Source organism: Sorghum bicolor, chromosome 2 (genome assembly GCF_000003195.3).
Source record: "Sorghum bicolor cultivar BTx623 chromosome 2, Sorghum_bicolor_NCBIv3, whole genome shotgun sequence".
Classification (NCBI taxonomy): domain Eukaryota; kingdom Viridiplantae; phylum Streptophyta; class Magnoliopsida; order Poales; family Poaceae; genus Sorghum; species Sorghum bicolor.
This window is the reverse complement of record NC_012871.2, coordinates 65,355,328-65,374,510: the sequence shown is the minus strand read 5'-3', so window position 1 is coordinate 65,374,510 and position 19,183 is coordinate 65,355,328. Positions and strand designations below refer to the sequence as shown.

The following is a 19,183-nucleotide window of genomic DNA, read 5'->3' as shown; positions in this document are numbered from 1 at the left end:
AATTGCCGAATACTTGGAGATGTCTTTTTTTCCCTCCCTATATCGTTTTAGGAGTTGGCAAATAATAAAATTTGTCAAACAAAATTTGCAAAACTATTGAAGTTGCTCAACCTAGGTCACATGAAAAATAATATTGTATTAGTAATGATTCATGACATAAGAGGCAATACACATACACTATTATAGCAATAAAAATGACATAAAGGTTGTGCGCTGTGCTAGAGTCTGAGGGTGAATATTACTAAGGCCTCAAAGGCTGAGGGTGAATAGCGGGCTTAGCCAATAGGCCTAGGTGCCTGGCCTGGGTGCTCGGCAGAGATGAGACATATGTCTCTGCCTGAGTTCGGTAATTATCGACCGTAGATAATATGTTTTTACCGTTCTCGTTTCCATTCTATTGGTTATTGTTACCGTTTCCATTTAGGGGGGAGGAGAGGGGGGGGGGGGGGGGGCATTACTCAAAAACAATTTTTGGTAATCGAGAATTATCAATTTCCTCTCTCTCACCATCCTCAATAGGGATGAAAACGGATCGGATACGGACGGATATCATCAATATCATATTTGTTTTCATATTTTTGGTCGAATTCGGATTCGAATACGGATAATGTCAATCATGTCGGATAAGATACGATTGGATGTCGACATCATAAATATACGATTTAAATATTCGGATACGGATACGGTATCGGATGTTAAATATTCGGACTCGGATACGGACAGATCTGAACCCCTCTAAACGAATTCGATCTCAAATACGGTCGAAAAATATCCATACCGTTTTCATCCTCCAATCCTCAGTGCCTCTCTCTCAGCACCTCTCTCTCACTCAGTTGCCAGGAAGCCGTGCCCTAGGCTAGGCCGTGACCTCGGCGACCAGAAAGAGCTCGCGACGCCGACGATGGATTGGCGGTGGACCAGCGATGCCCCTCCTCCCCTATGTCATCCTCCTCTGCGACGGAGCCCCTCCTCCCAGCCACAACCATGGCGGCGCTATGTCAGCGGAGCAGAGGTCCTCCCCACACCCGATGAGAAAGGCCGGCGGTGCTCCTCCCTCGCCTGGCTTGGCGACGCCCCTCTGCTTCGTGCGACTGCTGGGGCCATATCTGGACGACGGGGGCGATGACAGTAGAGGATCCAGCCAACGGCAGTGCGAATGGGCTTGAATGCTTGATGAGCCCATGGGTGTCTCGCTGGCCTTATGCACTGTCTTTTTTTGTTTTTTTTTTAATTTTATAAATCGAGGCAAACATCAAACCGTCTCGAAAAAAATTATATTAACCACGAACTTTGATTTGAGGTAGTTGGGTAACCGCCTCGATAAAGCTTTTTTGCCTGCTTTAATTATAAATGATGTAGTAGTAAGTGGCAAATCGGATGGAGCATATAGGGACGACCTGGTGAGCCACCTTGGTCTGTGCAGCATATACCAAAACCAAACGCGACACCTTGATAAAAACGGAGGTTGAGTATTTACAGTTCGTGAGCTTTATGTTATTGCGAAAAAAAGCAAGTTCATCATGGCTGATGTCCGTTTCGATGTCGGGTGTGGGTTTCCACGTCGCGATTGCCGTCCAGGCGCAGTCGCGGTCCTTTGAACGCCACGATGCCCGGAGGCCGGAGCAGATACCGTGCTACAATCATTTTGTCCGTTTCCTCGTTGACGCGGCGCGGCAGGGCTTATATATTGGCTGGCCAATGAGGCCGACTGAGCGAACGATTTTTTGTTGTACGGTGGCCTTGGCCACAACGAACTGCTGTTGGATGATTACTCTGCTGCTGGAGTATATATAAAGAGGTTACCTACGAAGAATCAAGAAACCCATGCAAAACTCTGCTCTTGTAGCTACGTAGATCGATTTTCCTGTCGCGGACTTGGGATCGATTTTGTTTCGTCCTGCGCCTGAATCCTGATCAGTCTGCGCACCTCGCTCGCTCGGTTGACGACGGTCGATCATCATGGGTTCGACGGGGCCTGAGGGGGTGGAGATGCCACCGCACGTAGTGTGCGTGCCGTACCCGGCGCAGGGCCACGTCACTCCGATGCTGAAGCTGGCGAAGCTGCTCCACGCCCGTGGCTTCCATGTCACCATGGTGAACACCGAGTTCAACCACCGCCGCCTGCTCCACTCGCGTGGCCCCGAAGCGCTGGACGGCATCCCGAGGTTCCGCTACGCCGCCATTCCCGACGGGCTCCCGCCCTCCGACGAGAACGCCACGCAGGACGTCCCCGCGCTCTGCTACTCCACCATGACCACCTGCCTCCCGCACCTCCTGTCCCTCCTCCGGAAGCTCAACGACGACGACGACGACCCTACTAGCGTGCCACCCGTCACCTGCCTCGTCGTGGACGGCGTCATGTCGTTCGCCTACGACGCGGCGAAACAGCTGGGCCTTCCCTGCGCCGCGCTCTGGACCGCCAGCGCGTGCGGCCTCGCGGGGTACCGCCACTACCAGCAGCTCGTCCAGTGGGGCCTCGTCCCTTTCAGCGACGACGCGCAGCTCGCGGACGACGGCGCGTACCTCGACACCGTGGTCCGCGGCGCGCGCGGCATGTGCGACGGCGTGCGCCTGCGCGACTTCCCCAGCTTCATCCGCACCACGGACCGCGGCGACGTCATGCTCAACTTCTTCATCCACGAGGCCGAGCGGCTGTCGCTCCCGGACGCCGTCATGATCAACACCTTCGACGACCTCGAGGCGCCGACGCTCGACGCCCTGCGCGCGACGCTCCCTCCGATGTACGCCGTGGGCCCGCTGCTCCTCCACGCGCGCCGCGCCGTCGCGGAGGGCAGCGACCTCGATGGCCTCGGCTCCAACCTCTGGGAGGAGCAGGGTGGCCTCCTCGAGTGGCTCGACGGCCAGGCGCCGGGCTCCGTCGTGTACGTCAACTACGGGAGCATCACCGTGATGTCCAACGAGCAGCTGCTGGAGTTCGCGTGGGGGCTGGCTGGCAGCGGCTACCCGTTCATGTGGAACATCCGGCCGGACCTTGTCAAGGGTGACACCGCCGTGCTGCCGCCGGAGTTCTCGTCCTCCGTGAAGGGCCGCGCCATGCTAACGACGTGGTGCCCGCAGGAGGCTGTGCTGGCGCACGAGGCGGTGGGGCTGTTCCTCACGCACTCCGGGTGGAACTCGACCCTAGAGAGCATCTCCGCGGGGGTGCCAATGCTCAGCTGGCCCTTCTTCGCGGAGCAGCAGACCAACTGCCGGTACAAGCGTACAGAATGGGGCGTCGGGATGGAGATCGGTGGCAAGGTGAGACGCGCAGAGCTGGCAGAGATGATCAGAGAGGCCATGGGCGGGGACAAGGGGAGGGAGATGCACCGGCGTGCCGCGGACTGGAAGGAGAAGGCCATCCGAGCGACAATGTTAGGCGGGTCTGCGGAAACCAATCTGGACATTGTTGTCAATGAGGTGCTGCTCCGCAACCGCAAGATACGTTAAATCTGCAGTGGAGACTATTAAGATCGGATCTTGGTCAGGACTCGAGAACTCATCATATGGACATGGACTCGAGTTGTTGTTTTTTCTGTTGTGTTTTCTTGATTTGTGAGCAAATATATTTACAATGGACACTTCTGAAAAAAACACACACACCATGGACTCACATAAAAGGTTCTCAAACTGTCACTAAAGATTACTTGTGGCCCTACAAAAGAGTCTTTAGTGCTTACAGTAAATTTTAGATAGTAGAATAACTTCTGGTTTCAAACTTCTTTATAGAAGAGACATCAAATTATCGCAACTGTTACAAAGATATATATAGCCCAAGTTGCCGATGGCGGACTGTGAGCTAAACTCAAGAGGGGACCAATTCCATATGCTCATGCTACACCTAGCTAGCTGGTACCCCCTTCCAGGTTGCGCTTTGTCCATGAGCAAGAGAAGCCAACAAGATGAAAAACGAGACGAAGTGCTTGTGCATGTAAAGCTCATTTCATGACATTGTGTATTAGCTACTACATCATTCACGACCATGCATGTCAATGCTTTAAGAATAGAGAAATGCTTGAGAGCCGTAATGAGCAACAAATTCAGGAAAGCACATATATTATCTTACTTAGCAATTGTTGTACGCAACAACAAGTAACTTCCATGGGGAGCTAAAAAAAAATATAGTGCCTAAACCGTTAACACTTGGCTGTTCAGAAAACTCCCGTTGATGCGCGCGCGGGGGGCTGGGAGGGAGGAGCCCGCAGTGGCCCTAACGTGGCTCCACCCATTCCAAACAAAACTAGAGTTTCATATTATTAACCAATCCAAAGACTAAAGGACCACTCACTAGAACCAAAGAACTCCATACCTTTCGACTTTGTGTCACACCTGCAAAATTATTCTTTTAGGTTATGAATAGAAAACACTAATAAAATAAAGGATTTAAATATTTCTCTAAGTTTTTCCAACCTTTATTTATTTGGTTGTCAATTTGGATAGTGAAAGTATGGTTTTATAAAATATTTTATTTTTAAAAAAAATTCATTCCTTCGTTGTGTGGAAAATGAATAAAAAATCCAATATACACGAGTGCCCACATTGGCCAAGCTTGAGGGCTTGCTCGACTTGTAGAGGAGCAGCCATCTAAGGAGGCAAGGACTCGCCTTCGCCTCAAAAGGAATGTACGTAGGTCGTCAACAAGCAATGGAACCATAGGGATATATCATGTATTACTTGCCCTCGGTGGTGTGCTCACCTCTACAACTGCTCTTTCTAATTGTTGATCATGTGCTCGTGTAGCTTTGGTAGTTGCTTCTGCATGCCTTGGTTAGTTTTGATTGCTCTAGTAGTAGTTGTATCTCTTGCTACTAGAATTGTGTAGGCAAGGCTTGCTCCTAGGTGATGATCTAGGTATGTAGTGGCTAATAGACTGGACCTCGCAAAAAATGATGTGCTGCAATTTGTGTTATTGAAGGAATTTTTTATAGAGTATTCACACCCCTCTTGCCATCAAGTCCTTGCAAAAGGCTTACCTACGCCCTTGTTATTAAGGGAGCTACAAAGACTTGGCTCTCTTCCAACCCTATCGACTTCTCAAGCGAATCACCAAGTTCGAACTCAAGGGTTCTCACTAGCAATGTCGGTGCAATATAAATTCGCGAAGCACACCTCCTAGAGCTTGAGGACTTCAATGGGCGACGCCTATCTGTTTAGGAGCGTGTACTTTTATACTGGTGATTTTCTTAAAGTGCCTACTACCAATATAATATGTTTACACTAGTGGTTTTATCCTGAGCTCACACATTTACCATGGACTCGGTCCATGTGCATTGAGATGACTAATCGAGTTTGATGGAAAGGCCTAGCCCAGGTTTCTATAAAATGCTTCATGTTACAAAAAAACGATGTTCCACCAGCTTCACGAGAAAAATATTTTGTATCGAATAAAAATATTCAAGAAATATACATAATTTATTTCACAAATAGTACTTTTAAAATATTCTAGGTCCATGAGAAAATATTCCAAGAAAAAACAAAAAAAATATCATGACAAACATTGGAATCATTTGACCACCTCATAAAATGTTCCTGACAAAATAGTTTTGAGAATGTAAAACTATTAGTTTGCACATGAAATAGATGCATGTAAAAATAGAAAATATTATGAGTAAAAATGAAAAGTATCACATAGAAAAAAGGAAGTATTAAACATGGAAAAGGTTCTAAACAAGAAAATTATTTATTGATCACAAATAAAATTGTTCGGAGTAAAAGAAAAAATAAAAAATCCACTACCGCAACAGATTCAATTACATGCCATGGAAGAAACAAAAACTTTGACACTAAAAACATGTACCAAATAAAGAAAATTTCCTTTCAAACAATTTAAATGTATACCATCGAACAATAAAATATACTTATATAGAACAACAGGCAAAAGGTTCTGATGAACTATACGAATCTGAAAAAAAAAGGAATTAATTTACATACTGAATTAGCCTAGTAATTGCTAATGTTAAACGGATACCAAAAAAAAATATGGTTATTAGTATAAAAAAATAAAAAGAAAGGAAAATGAAAAGAATACGGAAGGGAGAAAATAATAAACTAAAAATAGTTCAGAAGGAACATAATAATAAAAGGAAAAGGAAAAAAAAAGGCCACCGTGCGGCCGCGCGAGTCAGAGAGGCCCGTCGATAGCCCAATTCCACTGGGCGGGCCATGGAGGCAATGGAAAGCAGCCCGCAGCTCGCTTCGTTGCCGTAAGGCGTCGCGCCTGGCAATCAAAGAGCGGCTCGACGGAGGGCCGTTCTGCCCGTCTGTTTGATGCTCACTTTTTTTTTTTTTTTTTGACGAGATGTTTGATGCTCACGTTGTCGCTGAATTCCGCCCTGCCAAATGTCGAAACCTTTATGGGCCGTGCTGTCGTCTTTCGCGTTCTCACTTGCCCCCTCAGCTCACGTCGTCTTTGCTGCTCGAAGCCCAGTGGTCGTCTTTCGTCAGCCAGCGCCTAGTCGAAATATCTTGTCGAGCTAGACAAGAGGCGATGGATTTTTTTCTACCGTTTCTTCGTGGGACGCTGAGACCATTGCTGAAGCGTAGTACGCTAGCACGGACACGCGCAATTGATTATGGATAGGGTCCAGACGTCCAGTAAACCATATGCATCTGACCTGTCCGCCATCCAGCTACACACAGGACCCCTGCTTCACCAAGGGCGACATGTACGTCGCGAATCAAGGCGCCAGATCTGACTGACTGACGAACTGTGGCACAGCACGCAGAAAGATCATCGTCGATCGATCCACTGTTGATGCACGTAGTACTACTCGATTACAACCGCGCCCGGCCTACCTGGCACTACTGGCAGGGACACTAGTACTTTTACTGTTCTCACTGTTGGCCGGGCCAACGTGCGACATGTCTCTCTCGCTCGCTTCTGCTAGTATAGTGAGCTTAGCTAGGAGGGTAGCGGCCGGACGCCGGGGGAGACGAGTTATTGACGCCATGGGACAGCCCGCTGGTGATCATGGCCGTGTCGATCGTGCTTCGGAAGGTTTCCATTCAATGCCGCCGTGCGTGCTTATATTCCACCCCACATGCGCTGGCCGCGCCCGGCTCAGGCCTTGTTTAGTTCGCAAAATTTTTCAAGATTCCCCATCACATCGAATCTTGCGGCACATGCATGAAGTATTAAATATAGACGAAAAGAAAAACTAATTACGCAGTTTAGCTGTAAATCGCGAGACGAATCTTTTGATCCTAGTTAGTCTATAATTGGATAAAATTTGACACAAACAAACGAAAGTGCTACAGTAGCGAAATCCAAAATTTTTCTCAAACTAAACAAGGCCTCAGATCATCAGTTCATCAGAGACGACGACGACGACGACAGAGACACACCCAACACACTGTCAGTCTGTCACACACGCGCACATACTCCTACCACACAACATCTTCTTTCTTGCCCATGCCTCTACCGGACTTTTTTTTTGCTCATATATTTCCTGTGGGTCATTTCGTATCAAGCAGACGTACATATGCATGCATGCTTCCAGCCCGCCTTTTGCAAATATGCTGGTAACATGCAATATCAAGACTACTGCTGATGGCCGGCCGCCAAGAACGAACAGGCTCTCCGCCACATGTGGACTAGTACTGTTCTAGCTGCTAGAGTGCTAGGACTAGCTACGAGTGTTATTTCTTTTTCCCCTCCAATCACGCGCAGTGATCGATCCATCGTCCATCGATCGGGGGAGAGGGGAAGTACCAGAAATTGAAAGGCAAAAGTTCCAGTTCAGTACCTTCGTTCCCATCTTGACCAGCTGCTCACGCCGCCGCCCACCCAATCATCCACACACATCAGGGATATACAACAGTGTGTCCAGAAGAAATTGGAAGCAGGGAACTGTGCGTGCAAGCACCAAGCATGCTGTTTCCGTCCATGAGGGGCGGCCGGCCGGCACAGTAACCCTGCATGCTATAGCTAGGGTTCAGTGGTTACACCAAACCACTAGCTAGCTAGCTACTAGTAGGACATGGATCTCACAATGTGGTTAGGTGCAAATAAACATACAGCTGATTGTCAAGACATGTCGTCGCCCTTCCCCTTCCCTGAAAGAATCTTTGCCAGCCAGGAAACCTTTGGTGCCTTGCAACAACGCATATGCATGGACCGAGATCGAGTATTCGAGTGCCAGTGGATGGATGGGAAATCGCCGCGCCTGTCATGCTTCAAACAATCTCTTGACGTAAACCCCTCTTGATACGTACACTTGGAACAATCCAACGCCGCTACTGTTCGTCTCCACGCGCACCCTTCATGTATGAATAGTGTCAGTGGAGCCCTCGCGCCCCTCTCGGGTTTGGACCGTACGTATCTTGTCCCGACGTGTCTCCCTCGGTCGCATTGCGTGGCCTTTGTTGAGAGCCGGCCCTAGCTAGCTAGCCTGCAGCATTGTCTGCAGCGCGATGGATGCTGCTAGAGAAGTTTATCTGTTCAGATTCAAACTTCAGAAGATTTGTATATGCGTCATATATATATATTTGTTGTGCAAGCCAGTGCAAGCTGGAAGAGATAGCCTCATCGTGCGTGGTTATATATACTATTGTTGTCGAACTAATTGGACAGTAAAATTGACCCATCAGTTACGTTCTTGCGTCGCGGATTGGGTAGCCAACGTGCTAACCTTGACTTTCTCATCTATACTGTGCTTAGGTCAGAAAACAATACGTGATCTGAGTATCTGATTGCGCATGCACGGGTTGGTGGTGCAGTACAGAGACAGAGGAGTAATGAAAAGGGAACATCAAAAGTGGATGAACAAAAGTCTTTGACAAGTCCACTACAAGTAGAGTTCAAGATGCCAGATTTCCCTGACTAACTATACAGCGATGCCTACCTGTATCGGCCGCGCCATATGCATGAATTTTACATCCACGCGCGACCATTTCTACTTGCACAAAGCACGACCTTTTCATCAGCGGTTCATAGTAGTTGTTAACCCTACTACATAAATAATTTTCCCAACAATATTTTCATCAGCGACCAACAATAATAATATATCGCTATCGGTTATAACTGCCGGTGAAAATAGACCATTTTCACCGTACCATATATAGGCCGCTTTTGATCATCATAGGTTGAAGTCACAAATCAGTAGTGAAAACAGACTCAAGTATATATAATAGGAACAATAACCCTAGCCAATCACCAACCATCACCCTAGCCTACAATGCCTTCTTCCTTCTTCTTTCACCTGCATTTTTTACAAACGGTAAAAAAAGATTTTTAGAGCCGGTTATCAAAACCATTACTATGCTAAGTCATTTTCAAACCATTTTTTTTTCAAGAATGTGCTATTTTTAAACCACCTCTAAAATTTGATTGTCAAGGACGGTTCACTTAATTCAACTTACCCTAAAAATGATTTTTAGGTCTTAGTTTATTTTTGCACAATTGCGTCCGCAGCAATTTGAACCATGCCTCTAAAAGTTATTTTTAGGGGGCGGTTCTACGTCCACGGGAACTCAAACCCACAATTTCTCATCTAGCATGCACCAACTCTCATCACTACACTACACAATCACTTATGTCTTCATATATGATGCTATCCTTTTGTAGTACTAACATATACAAATATTGTAGTCAATATTTTGACTCACAATCAATCGTAAATGAAAAAATGAACAACAGATTTTTAGATCTTATCGTGTTCTACAAGTTTGATATAAATTTTATCTTCATACGGCTTCATTTGAAAAGGTTATGAATTTATTTATGATGCATCTATTTTTATGGGTGTTTTACTAAGTCAACCACTATTGAAAATCAATTACTAGAACTGTTCTCTTAAGCAGATTGTCTCTAAAAATAGGGTGTACTTAACAAAATCACCTTTAAAAATGTACTTTTAGGGATAGTTGTCAAGCTACAGTACTTCCGAAGTTGATTAGATAGTTTACTAAGCAAACCATCCTTGAAAAGATTAAGAGACGCTTATAAAAATTATTTCTGTAGTTGTGAGACTAGTACTGAGACACTACCCTGTCCCTCTCCTTCACTACCCCTCACTCTCACTCATGGTTCTTATAGCAGTGGTGGATGACCTCCTTCCCTATTCCTCTACCTCTTCCTGGACAGGGATTCAGTGACTTACCTTGAGTAAGTCACAATGTAACTTACCTCCTCTAGGGTCTTGTTTAGTTCAAAAAAATTTATAAAATTTTAATTTTCTTTCAGATATTTCTCGTCACAACGAATTTTGTGGCACATACATTGAAAGGATCAAGATGCCCAAGAGGGGGGGGGGGTGAATTGGGCTTCTCTAAAAATTTAAGCAACCTATAAGCTCCAATTCAACCCTTTGTGCCTAGAGTGACTTAGAGAGCTACCGGATAAAAGTTTTGCAGCCTAGTTCCAATCCTATTCTAGCATGGCAATTCTAAGAATGTAAAAGCTCAAAGTAAATGCTAGAAAGTAAAGGAGTAGTGGAAGAAAATGCTCGGCGATGTTTTGCCGAGGTATCGGAGAGTCGCCACTCTCCACTAGTCCTCGTTGGAGCACCCGCGCAAGGGTCTTGCTCCCCCTTGGTCCGCACAAGGACCAAGTGCTCTCTATGGGCTGATTCTTCGACACTCCGTCGCGGTGAATCGCCCAAAACCGCTTACAAGCTTGACACGAGCCACCCACAAGAACTCCGGGTGATGTTCGTGCCTCCAATCACCACCGAACCGTCTAGGTGATGGCGATCACCAAGAGTAACAAGCAAAGAACTCTCACTTGACCCAAACAAGGCACTAGAGAGTGGTGGATGCACACTTGACTCTTGGAACTCACTAGAGGAGGATCCTCTCAAGAATTCACTCAAAACTCAATCCTCTCTAGGCTCTTTGCAACTCTCTTGCTCCACAACAAGTTTCTCTGATGTTCAAATGGGCAAGAGAGATCTCATGGACGAGGTGGAGAAGTATAAATACTATCCACGAAGTCCAAAGGTCGACCAACCGTTTTCCACTGAAAACGGGGTCACCGGACGCACATTATGTTGCACCGGACGCACTGCACCGAGCGTCCGGTGCTTCATAACGGCTACCTGCTCTTTTCTCTGACAGGTCACCGGACGCTAACTCTCAGCGTCCGGTGCACCGTCTGGTGCTCGGGGAAACTTTACATGCTCCCTGCGCATGGGACCGGACGCTACCCGGCGCGTCCGGTGCTAGCGTCCGGTGCTCAGGGGAACTTTGCAAGCTCCCTGGGTAAGGGACCGGACGCGGCCCGGTGCGTCCGGTGCCAGCGTCCGGTGCCTAACCCTAAGCACCAAACTGCTCCAACGGCTAAGGACCTCACCGGACGCACTCACAGAGCGTCCGGTGCCCCTTTGGGCACCCAAACTTCGTCGAAACGCGATCGCTCCAACACGAAGTTTGTTCCTCTCGATCTAAGGACTATCTCTGAGCTGCCTAGTGCTAGGTTTACCAAGTGTGCACCACACTTAAACCTAAAGCCTTGCCTAAGTCAAGCTACTAGATCAAAGCCCCTCTTAATAGTACGGTCAAAGGAAAACAAGGTCCTAAACTACTCTAAGTGCCCTTCTTCACCATATGGCACTTAGACCTAGTCTAGTCTTGACGATTGTCCATCCATCCTTTGAAAACCGAAACGATTTCCACTATTAAGTAGGCATGTACGTCCCTGTTCATCGAGTACCTATATACCATGACCTTACCTATGACTTTGCCTCTGCAAAACACACGTTAGTCATAGTAATCAATAATGTCATTAATCACCGAAATCACTAGGGGCCTAGATGCTCTTTCATACATAAAACATTAAATATAGATAAAAAATAATTAATTGTATAGTTTGTCTGTAATTTGCGAGATAAATTTTTTGAGCCTAATTAATCCATGATTGGATAATATTTTCTTCGAACATAGATAGCAGATAGCAGCATAATTTATAGTTTCAAAAAAAGAAAAAAAATACAATAATTCAGGTCCATAATTCAGATGGACATGTACATAGCAGCTTATCAAAGCACAATAAAATATAAGTTCAATCATAGACTTATTAGGCTCAAAAGATTTAAATTACGCAATTAGTTTTTTTATGTATAGTTATTTTTTATCTATATTTAATGCTTTATATATGTGCTGTAAGATTTGATGTAATGAAGAATGTTTGAAAAATTTAAATTTTACAAATTTTTTTAGGAACTAAATAAAGACTTGGAGGAATGGATGGAGGAGGTAAGTTACATTGTGACTTGAAATCCCTGTCCCCTCTTCCTACCTCCCTCTGTCCTCAAGGAGTTCATGATGAACGCACAATATCGCAAGGGGCGGTGGCCAAGCCCTGTGCCTAGATCTATGTGAGGGGCAGCGGTTGAGGGTGAGGGCAACGAAGATGCAAGTGACAGTGGTGGGGTGTGACTGACACGAACACACGCCAATGGTTTTTTCGATTTTCACTGCTTCTGTTTTGGGTTGGCGACAATGAATTTCTTCCTCAGCTTCAACTCACACATCTGTCAGTAATGGGGATTTAGGAGCTAGCGGTGATGAGCTTTGTATATTAGCACATGGCGGATATACAATGGCAGGTTCAAATGTGTCCACATGTGGTACAGAATTTTATATGCTTATAGGACAAGAATTCATGGATGTTGGCTGATACAGGTCCTACTACGTGAAGTACTCCCTGCATTCTAGAAATCATGCAATTTTAGGCTTCAAGCCATGTTAAAGAAGAATGAAATAAATGGCAGAGGAAGAATGAAAATTAAGTAGGTGCTAATTCCAAAAAGCGACTAATGTAGCTATTGTAACTTCTTTGTATGGCATTAAAACGGGCAAGAATATAAACATCGAAAGCACATATTTCTATGATCCATATTTTCTCCTTGGCAGGCATGCATTGCTTCCCATGCTCTTTTCTCCTTTTTTCTGGTCCTATACATTCTGTCGGAGCTAGTGTCGTATCTCCTTTCTCTACAGACTTCGTAGATCATGCTTTTTTTTTTCATCAGAGATATAGCTAGGCGAATGCTCTCAGTCTCATAACTAGAATTGTATGTTTTTAAGGACAGAGACTGTACTGAAGATCCATGTGGGTGTGGCTGCATGCTCTTACACACACACAGCTGTACACTTTCATATATCGTCGTTATTTGGATATCAGGATATATATGTGTGTTGCAGTATCGTTCTGTACTTGTGCTCCTATATCCTATCAGTGGTTGTTGTATATATCTGCATGGGAATGAAAGCAAGCGTGTACGACAGGCGCCGGGGAAAGCAGCAGCATGGCAGCATGGGCGGGCGCCGAATTTGGCGATCCATCCGGATGTGTATCACGTTGCAGGCCGGAGTATATTGCGGCTTGGCCGGCGAGACCACCACCGCACGCGCGGCGTGTGCGATTCAATTCCCTGCGGCGGCGGCGACGGCCGGCAGTTATGGGCAGCCAGGGACGACAAAGATCGATCGTGTGTCGTGGCGCAGCGACCTCCAAGTCTCCGCTTGAATTGCAGCAGGGCAGCAGGATCGGAACCGGACGGAGGCGATGATCAGGCTGGGCGACCGGCCGGCCTTCTGGCACCTCCTCCTCGATCGCACGCATGCAGTGCAGCTGGCATTTCTTTCGCTGCCATTCGATATATCGGGTGCCGGCAGCTGCAGCCAAGCACGCCCGGCCAAGATCCGAATGGCACGGTCCATGCATGCAGCTAGAGGAATGAATGAGTGAGTGAATGAAAGATATGTGTATCCTATTCCTATATCCGATTCTTAATTCCAAATGATTTCTTGTCAGGTTTGGATAACGCATTCAACTAAGTTTTATCCTATTTGCATGCATGCCGTGCCAGTGGTCGCGGTGCCCCCAGCATCTAACGTGCCGCTGCGTCGAGGAGGGCACTGAGGAAATATTATCCCTCGCGGAACTTTGGAAATAAATTTATGCGCCACCTCGACGGACGCTTCCCTTGTGCAGCGGCCGGACATGAGCACGGGCGCGCGCGATGTCAGATCAGATCGATCAGAGACAGACCTCGTATATACTATGGCGGCAGCGGATGGATGCGCCTCGGCCAACCTGTGCCTGACCGACCGATCGAGGCCCATCGACATGCAGCTCGTCGTCAAACTCAAATCAACGACGACCGAAAGGAAAGACACCGCTCGCTATGCGCGGTGCGCCCATTCATGACGTTAGGTGTGCGGAGCGAGCAGGAAATCGCGCGACGACGAGCGAGAGAGGCCGCGGCCGGACTGTGAAGTGACGTGGGCTGGCCTGCCTGGCCGCCACCGGAACGGGAAGCCTTTTATTTCATTCCCTTTTTCCCCCGTGCCAAAATCATCAATTGCAAGGTGCTGCTGGCTCGATCTCGTTCTCTTCTGACCCGGTCGGCCGATCCGATCGATCTCGCTCGATCACCATGCATGCATGATTGGCTCCGTCGCCGTCGCCGCTGCTTGTAGCTGCGGCCTGCGGGAGACGCCGATCACCGATAGATCGAGGCGAGCAGGATGGCGCCGCCGCCGACCGGTGGATAGATCGATGGTGGCCTCAGATGTTGGCGTCACGGTGGTTGCGACGGTGGACCACCGCGCGCGCGGCCACTAGGTAGTAGCTCTAGGACTACTAGCTGCTGCTGCTAGCCTTTCGCTCTCCGCGCTGCCCTCCCTGTCCACTCCACTCCCCTTCCGCTCTCGGCTCTCCCCACCGCCGGGCCGGGCCGGGTCGATTTCCTTGCACACTTTGACACCAGTCACCAGCTGCGCTGCGCGCCCGCAAGCATGCATGCACGCACGACTGCATCTATCTATCTATCTTGTACTGTCTCACTTCAAGTGGGCTGCTGCGCCTGGGCACGACAGCCGGATCTCTGGTCCTGCCTCCATGGGATGCATGCATGCCAACACACGTTTGACTTTTCCTTGGCCTATTCCACTGTTCCTTCAGCTCTAGTACGTGGCATGCAAAATGACCACTCTACTTATTAATTTGGACCGTTACATATTACTACTGTTTCTAATTTAAAGATTACCATGACTACTTGATCAGTAGCCTCTGCTTTGTTCCTGATATTGACAAGAAAAAAAAGATAAATTGCAGAAATTCTTACAGAAAAAAGAAAAGAAAAATGCGTCCATCTAGCTAGTCGATAGACTCTGATCGTCATTAATTAATAAGAAATAGCCATTGATATGTTCTTTTTTCAAAAGAAAATTACACACATGTGCCATTATCAAAGTAGGTTAACATTACACCATAATCTTTTATCTAAATTACGTACCAAACACTACCATAATGTAAATTAACCTAAAATATCTCCTAATTTCCGTCTAATCACACACATATCTCATTACATATTACAAATAATCGATTCAAAAAACATATTACAGATAAACATTTTTAATTAGTCATGCCCCTAATTTTATACACAAGTTTCTATATATCTCTTAAAATTGCTCGCAAGTACCATGGCAACAAGTTGATGGGAGTATGCACAAAAATAAACTAGAAATCTACTATCTATGAATCTACCTAATAAAATAAGGCTTCACGCTAATTTTGAAAGTTCAAAAATTACCACATTAATCAGAGAAGAAAAATAAAAATGTCATGCATATGTTAGTTAATTACCCATGACTACTACTATACAAAAAGCGAACCTTAATAAAAACATTTATACCTATTTCTTTATTACATATACAGGCTCTTATTAAATTATCACCTACTACTACCAATACATAAATTTTAAAATGTGCTTATACCCTATTTATGTATGCACCCTCATGCATTTAAGAATATAATAGAAAGTTGACTTAGAAAAGATTTATAGCTGCAATTTAGATTATTTTTTATATACTACAAAAATAAAAAGTAGTTCAAATGGGGACTTGAAAAATCGACATAGAAAACTTAGCTCCTTGATGTTGGCTAAGTAATTGAACCTTTTTCGATAATAAGAGAGGAGATTCAAAGTTTCAATTCCTTTTTTATATAAAATACCATAGAAAGAATCCGATAAAATAGACCGACTATAGAGCATCTCTAACAATTTACCATTCGACTTTTCCATCCTTAATTTAGCAAAATAAGAAAAAAAAAATCCAAGCGCGCATATATGTGCGCGGCCTAGGAGTGCGCATCTAGAGTTTTTTGGTCCATCTAGTAAAAAAAAAGAAAGATAGGGTTTCAGATAAGAAAAATGCAAGAGAGAAAGATCTGGTGGAAGGGCTTAATCGCGTACAGAAACAAATTCAGGGTTCTGATATAAAACATGAGGCCGGGTCGTAGGAAAAAGTGCCGAGAAAAAGATTTTAGGATAGAAATATAGGAAACTGTTAGAGATGACTTTTTTCCCCTTTTCATACTAATTTAGAAGTTGACAATGAGGAACAAAATATGAAAAACTCTTGGAGATGCTCTAAATAACTAGAAAAAAATACAAGCCAAAAGAAAAAAACAATGGGTTTAAAAATAATAAATAATGAATACAATTTATTCTCCCCCTCATATAGTCAATGCAAGTTGTTAGTTTGAATGTTTGATGCCCATATATGTAACAGTGGAAAGGATGACTCAACGTCCGACGAGAAGCGAATAGACCATAGTTACCACTGTGGCACTGTCGACATTGATCTTTGGTCCTCTAACACAAGGCCGTATATACCATCAACTAGGAGTAAGACGTAATAATAATACACACATTAATCTGCGAAAAAGCATGATCTGTATGAACCTTTATATATATCGTGGCCGTGGCGTCAACCACGAGCAAGTTACGGTGGAACAACTTCTCTGGTGATAATATATCATACTAGTTTTATCCATTGATCTAAGCGTAGGAGATCTATCCTAGTTTATCTATTGATCTAAGTGTACGTTGGGAGTGTAAAAATATATAGATGAGGAGGGCGCACATACTTTTGTCATAAAGAATTGAACGGCATGCTCCGCGCATCCTACTAATTGATTGAAATATGCAAAAAAAATTGAGAGAAAAATATGCAAAAATTACTAAACTCAAGGCCCAACTCAAGGCTGACTGACATGTCTTCTCACTCACGAGTCACAGGTTTGACTGAAATTTGCTTGTAGAAACGAACTACACTGTCATCAGCAAGAAAGGAAAATTGCTTGTGGCGCTGTCATATAGGAGTACTGCTGCATGAAGATCGAGATTAGCACCACAGTGCTGCCATGTTGCGCGGCAGGTTGGCAGGGTGGCGGTGGGGGGAGCCTATAGCGAGGCTATGCGTGAATGTCCTGTACTGCGTCCCCGAGATAGGCTGCACGAGCGCCATGATTGTCGTCCCCCAAGCAAAGCTTTTAGTGAGGTCCTAATCGGCGTTAGGCCCGGATCGGGTAGGGGCGGTTTCTGAATTGACAAGACCAAGGACATTGAGCGGAAATAATAATTCCACTACTAGCAAGCATAATATTCATGCGTGTAAATCATTGGGTTAGATTGGGTTTGGCCGCCTCCAGCTATGCTAGCTAGACAGTAGCCACAGCCCACAGGCCTCGCTCATCCTGCGTTCACGTTCCTAACAGATGGACGGCGTACGGCAAAGTCGTGCTCTGCAGCCGTGGGTGCCACACAAACACCGGCACGAGCGACAGGCCGAGGGGTAGATCTGAACATCGCTGTTGTAGCGCAGTGCTCGGTCGATCGATCTGCCACCGATCACACCAAGGAGGAGTATTTCCTTCCTGCAGATAAGAGCAAGGAATAGGGATCGGCATTGACACTGTTTCAGAAGGTTGGCGATCGGTTTAACAAGTTCAGAAAACGTATTGCCATGGTTGTGATTTCAGGCTGTAAAAGTTCAGAAAATTCAGTGAGTGTGTGAACTGCCCTGACTCTTGAGTTGTGGACAACTTGCTGCAGATTCCAGCTTTTACTCAATGCACAGTGCTGCAGTTTGCTGTATCACGCTGTGGTGCGAAATGAATGTATGAAAAGTTATAATGAAAAGTATTATTCGCTGATTTTGACTCAAGCTCTAATAGAGCCGTCGGGCTTCCAAGCTCCCGGGAGGCGAGCTGTCTCCTCAATCCTCATCCGTTCAATGGCGCAGCACGCATGCACACTTATCCAGTCCCCTGGTCACACAAATCCTATCCTCGCGGCAGTGCGGTTCTTGCATACTCCCATACGACAAGCTGCTTCATCAATTATCCAGCCAGAGAGAATTGTCAATTCCAACCGCAAGCAATATAATTCAACACACGGACAACAATTCAAGTCCACAAGTGGAGTATATATATATATATATATATATATATATATATATATATATATATATCCACTGATCCACTCCCTGCCCCTGCCCGCCACACTGGCCACTGTAAGCTTGTCGCTGCATGCATGGTTACTGGTACACACATGTACTTGGAGCCTGTAACTCGAAGCCGCTGGGAGGAGAAACGGCCAGTGCCGACGGTGATGATTGCATTGCAGGAGCAGGAGCCCCATGTGTGCACTCGCCCCGGCCGGCCGGCCCCCGCCTGGAGGCTGCTGGTGCTGGAGCCCCTGGAGGGACGACTGGACCCTGAGGAATTCATCTGCACCTGCTTGGAAGCATTTGGGCATTCAATCCCAATCCGCGCCCATGTTCTGTGGGTGCCAGGCCAGGCCTCCTGACCTGACCATGACAACTGACAAGCTCGCATCGCATCGCATCGCATCGCATCGCAGCCAATTGTCATATACTCCTATCAACATTCAACAACCGCTGCGCCGCTGTCCGGTTAAAAGGGGCCATGCAGTGGCAGTCCCAGCCCCCCCAGTCCAGTCCAGCACTCATGCACGCATGGAGGAAACCACCTGCCAAATCTGCACCCGTCCCCGTCCCGGAGGCACATCTCTTTCCCTCGCGATGAATGCCATTCATGCCTCCCCTTCGTCCATGGGTGAATCTGTCATGATGGCCTGCACTTTTCGGGGCCGCCTGCCTGACTGGCAGCACTTGAGAGCAGCTATTATGGCCGATTTAGTCCCAGGATCTGTAATTGTCATGGAGCATCGTCAGAGCATTATGGCAGACTTACTGTCAGTGGTTGTTGCATCACTAGCTGGCTGCATAAGGAAACAGGGGGGGCGGCCGTGGGGAGGAGGATGCTAACGTGTCGGCCACCCATTGGCCGCGGCTCATGTTTGCAGGACAAAATTTACTTATGGCACAGCGGAACGGATACAGACAATTCAGCGAAATGTTTGTCCGATGT

General features: G+C 46.4%; 1 protein-coding gene across 1 annotated transcript; it reads left to right on the top strand.

Moving 5' to 3' along the window:
* Positions 1,960 to 3,568, top strand: LOC8054873 (UDP-glycosyltransferase 85A5). Its single transcript, XM_002462650.2, has one exon. The coding sequence runs from the start codon at positions 1,960 to 1,962 to the stop codon at positions 3,445 to 3,447; it is 1,488 nt and encodes a 495-aa protein (XP_002462695.1). The 3' UTR covers positions 3,448 to 3,568.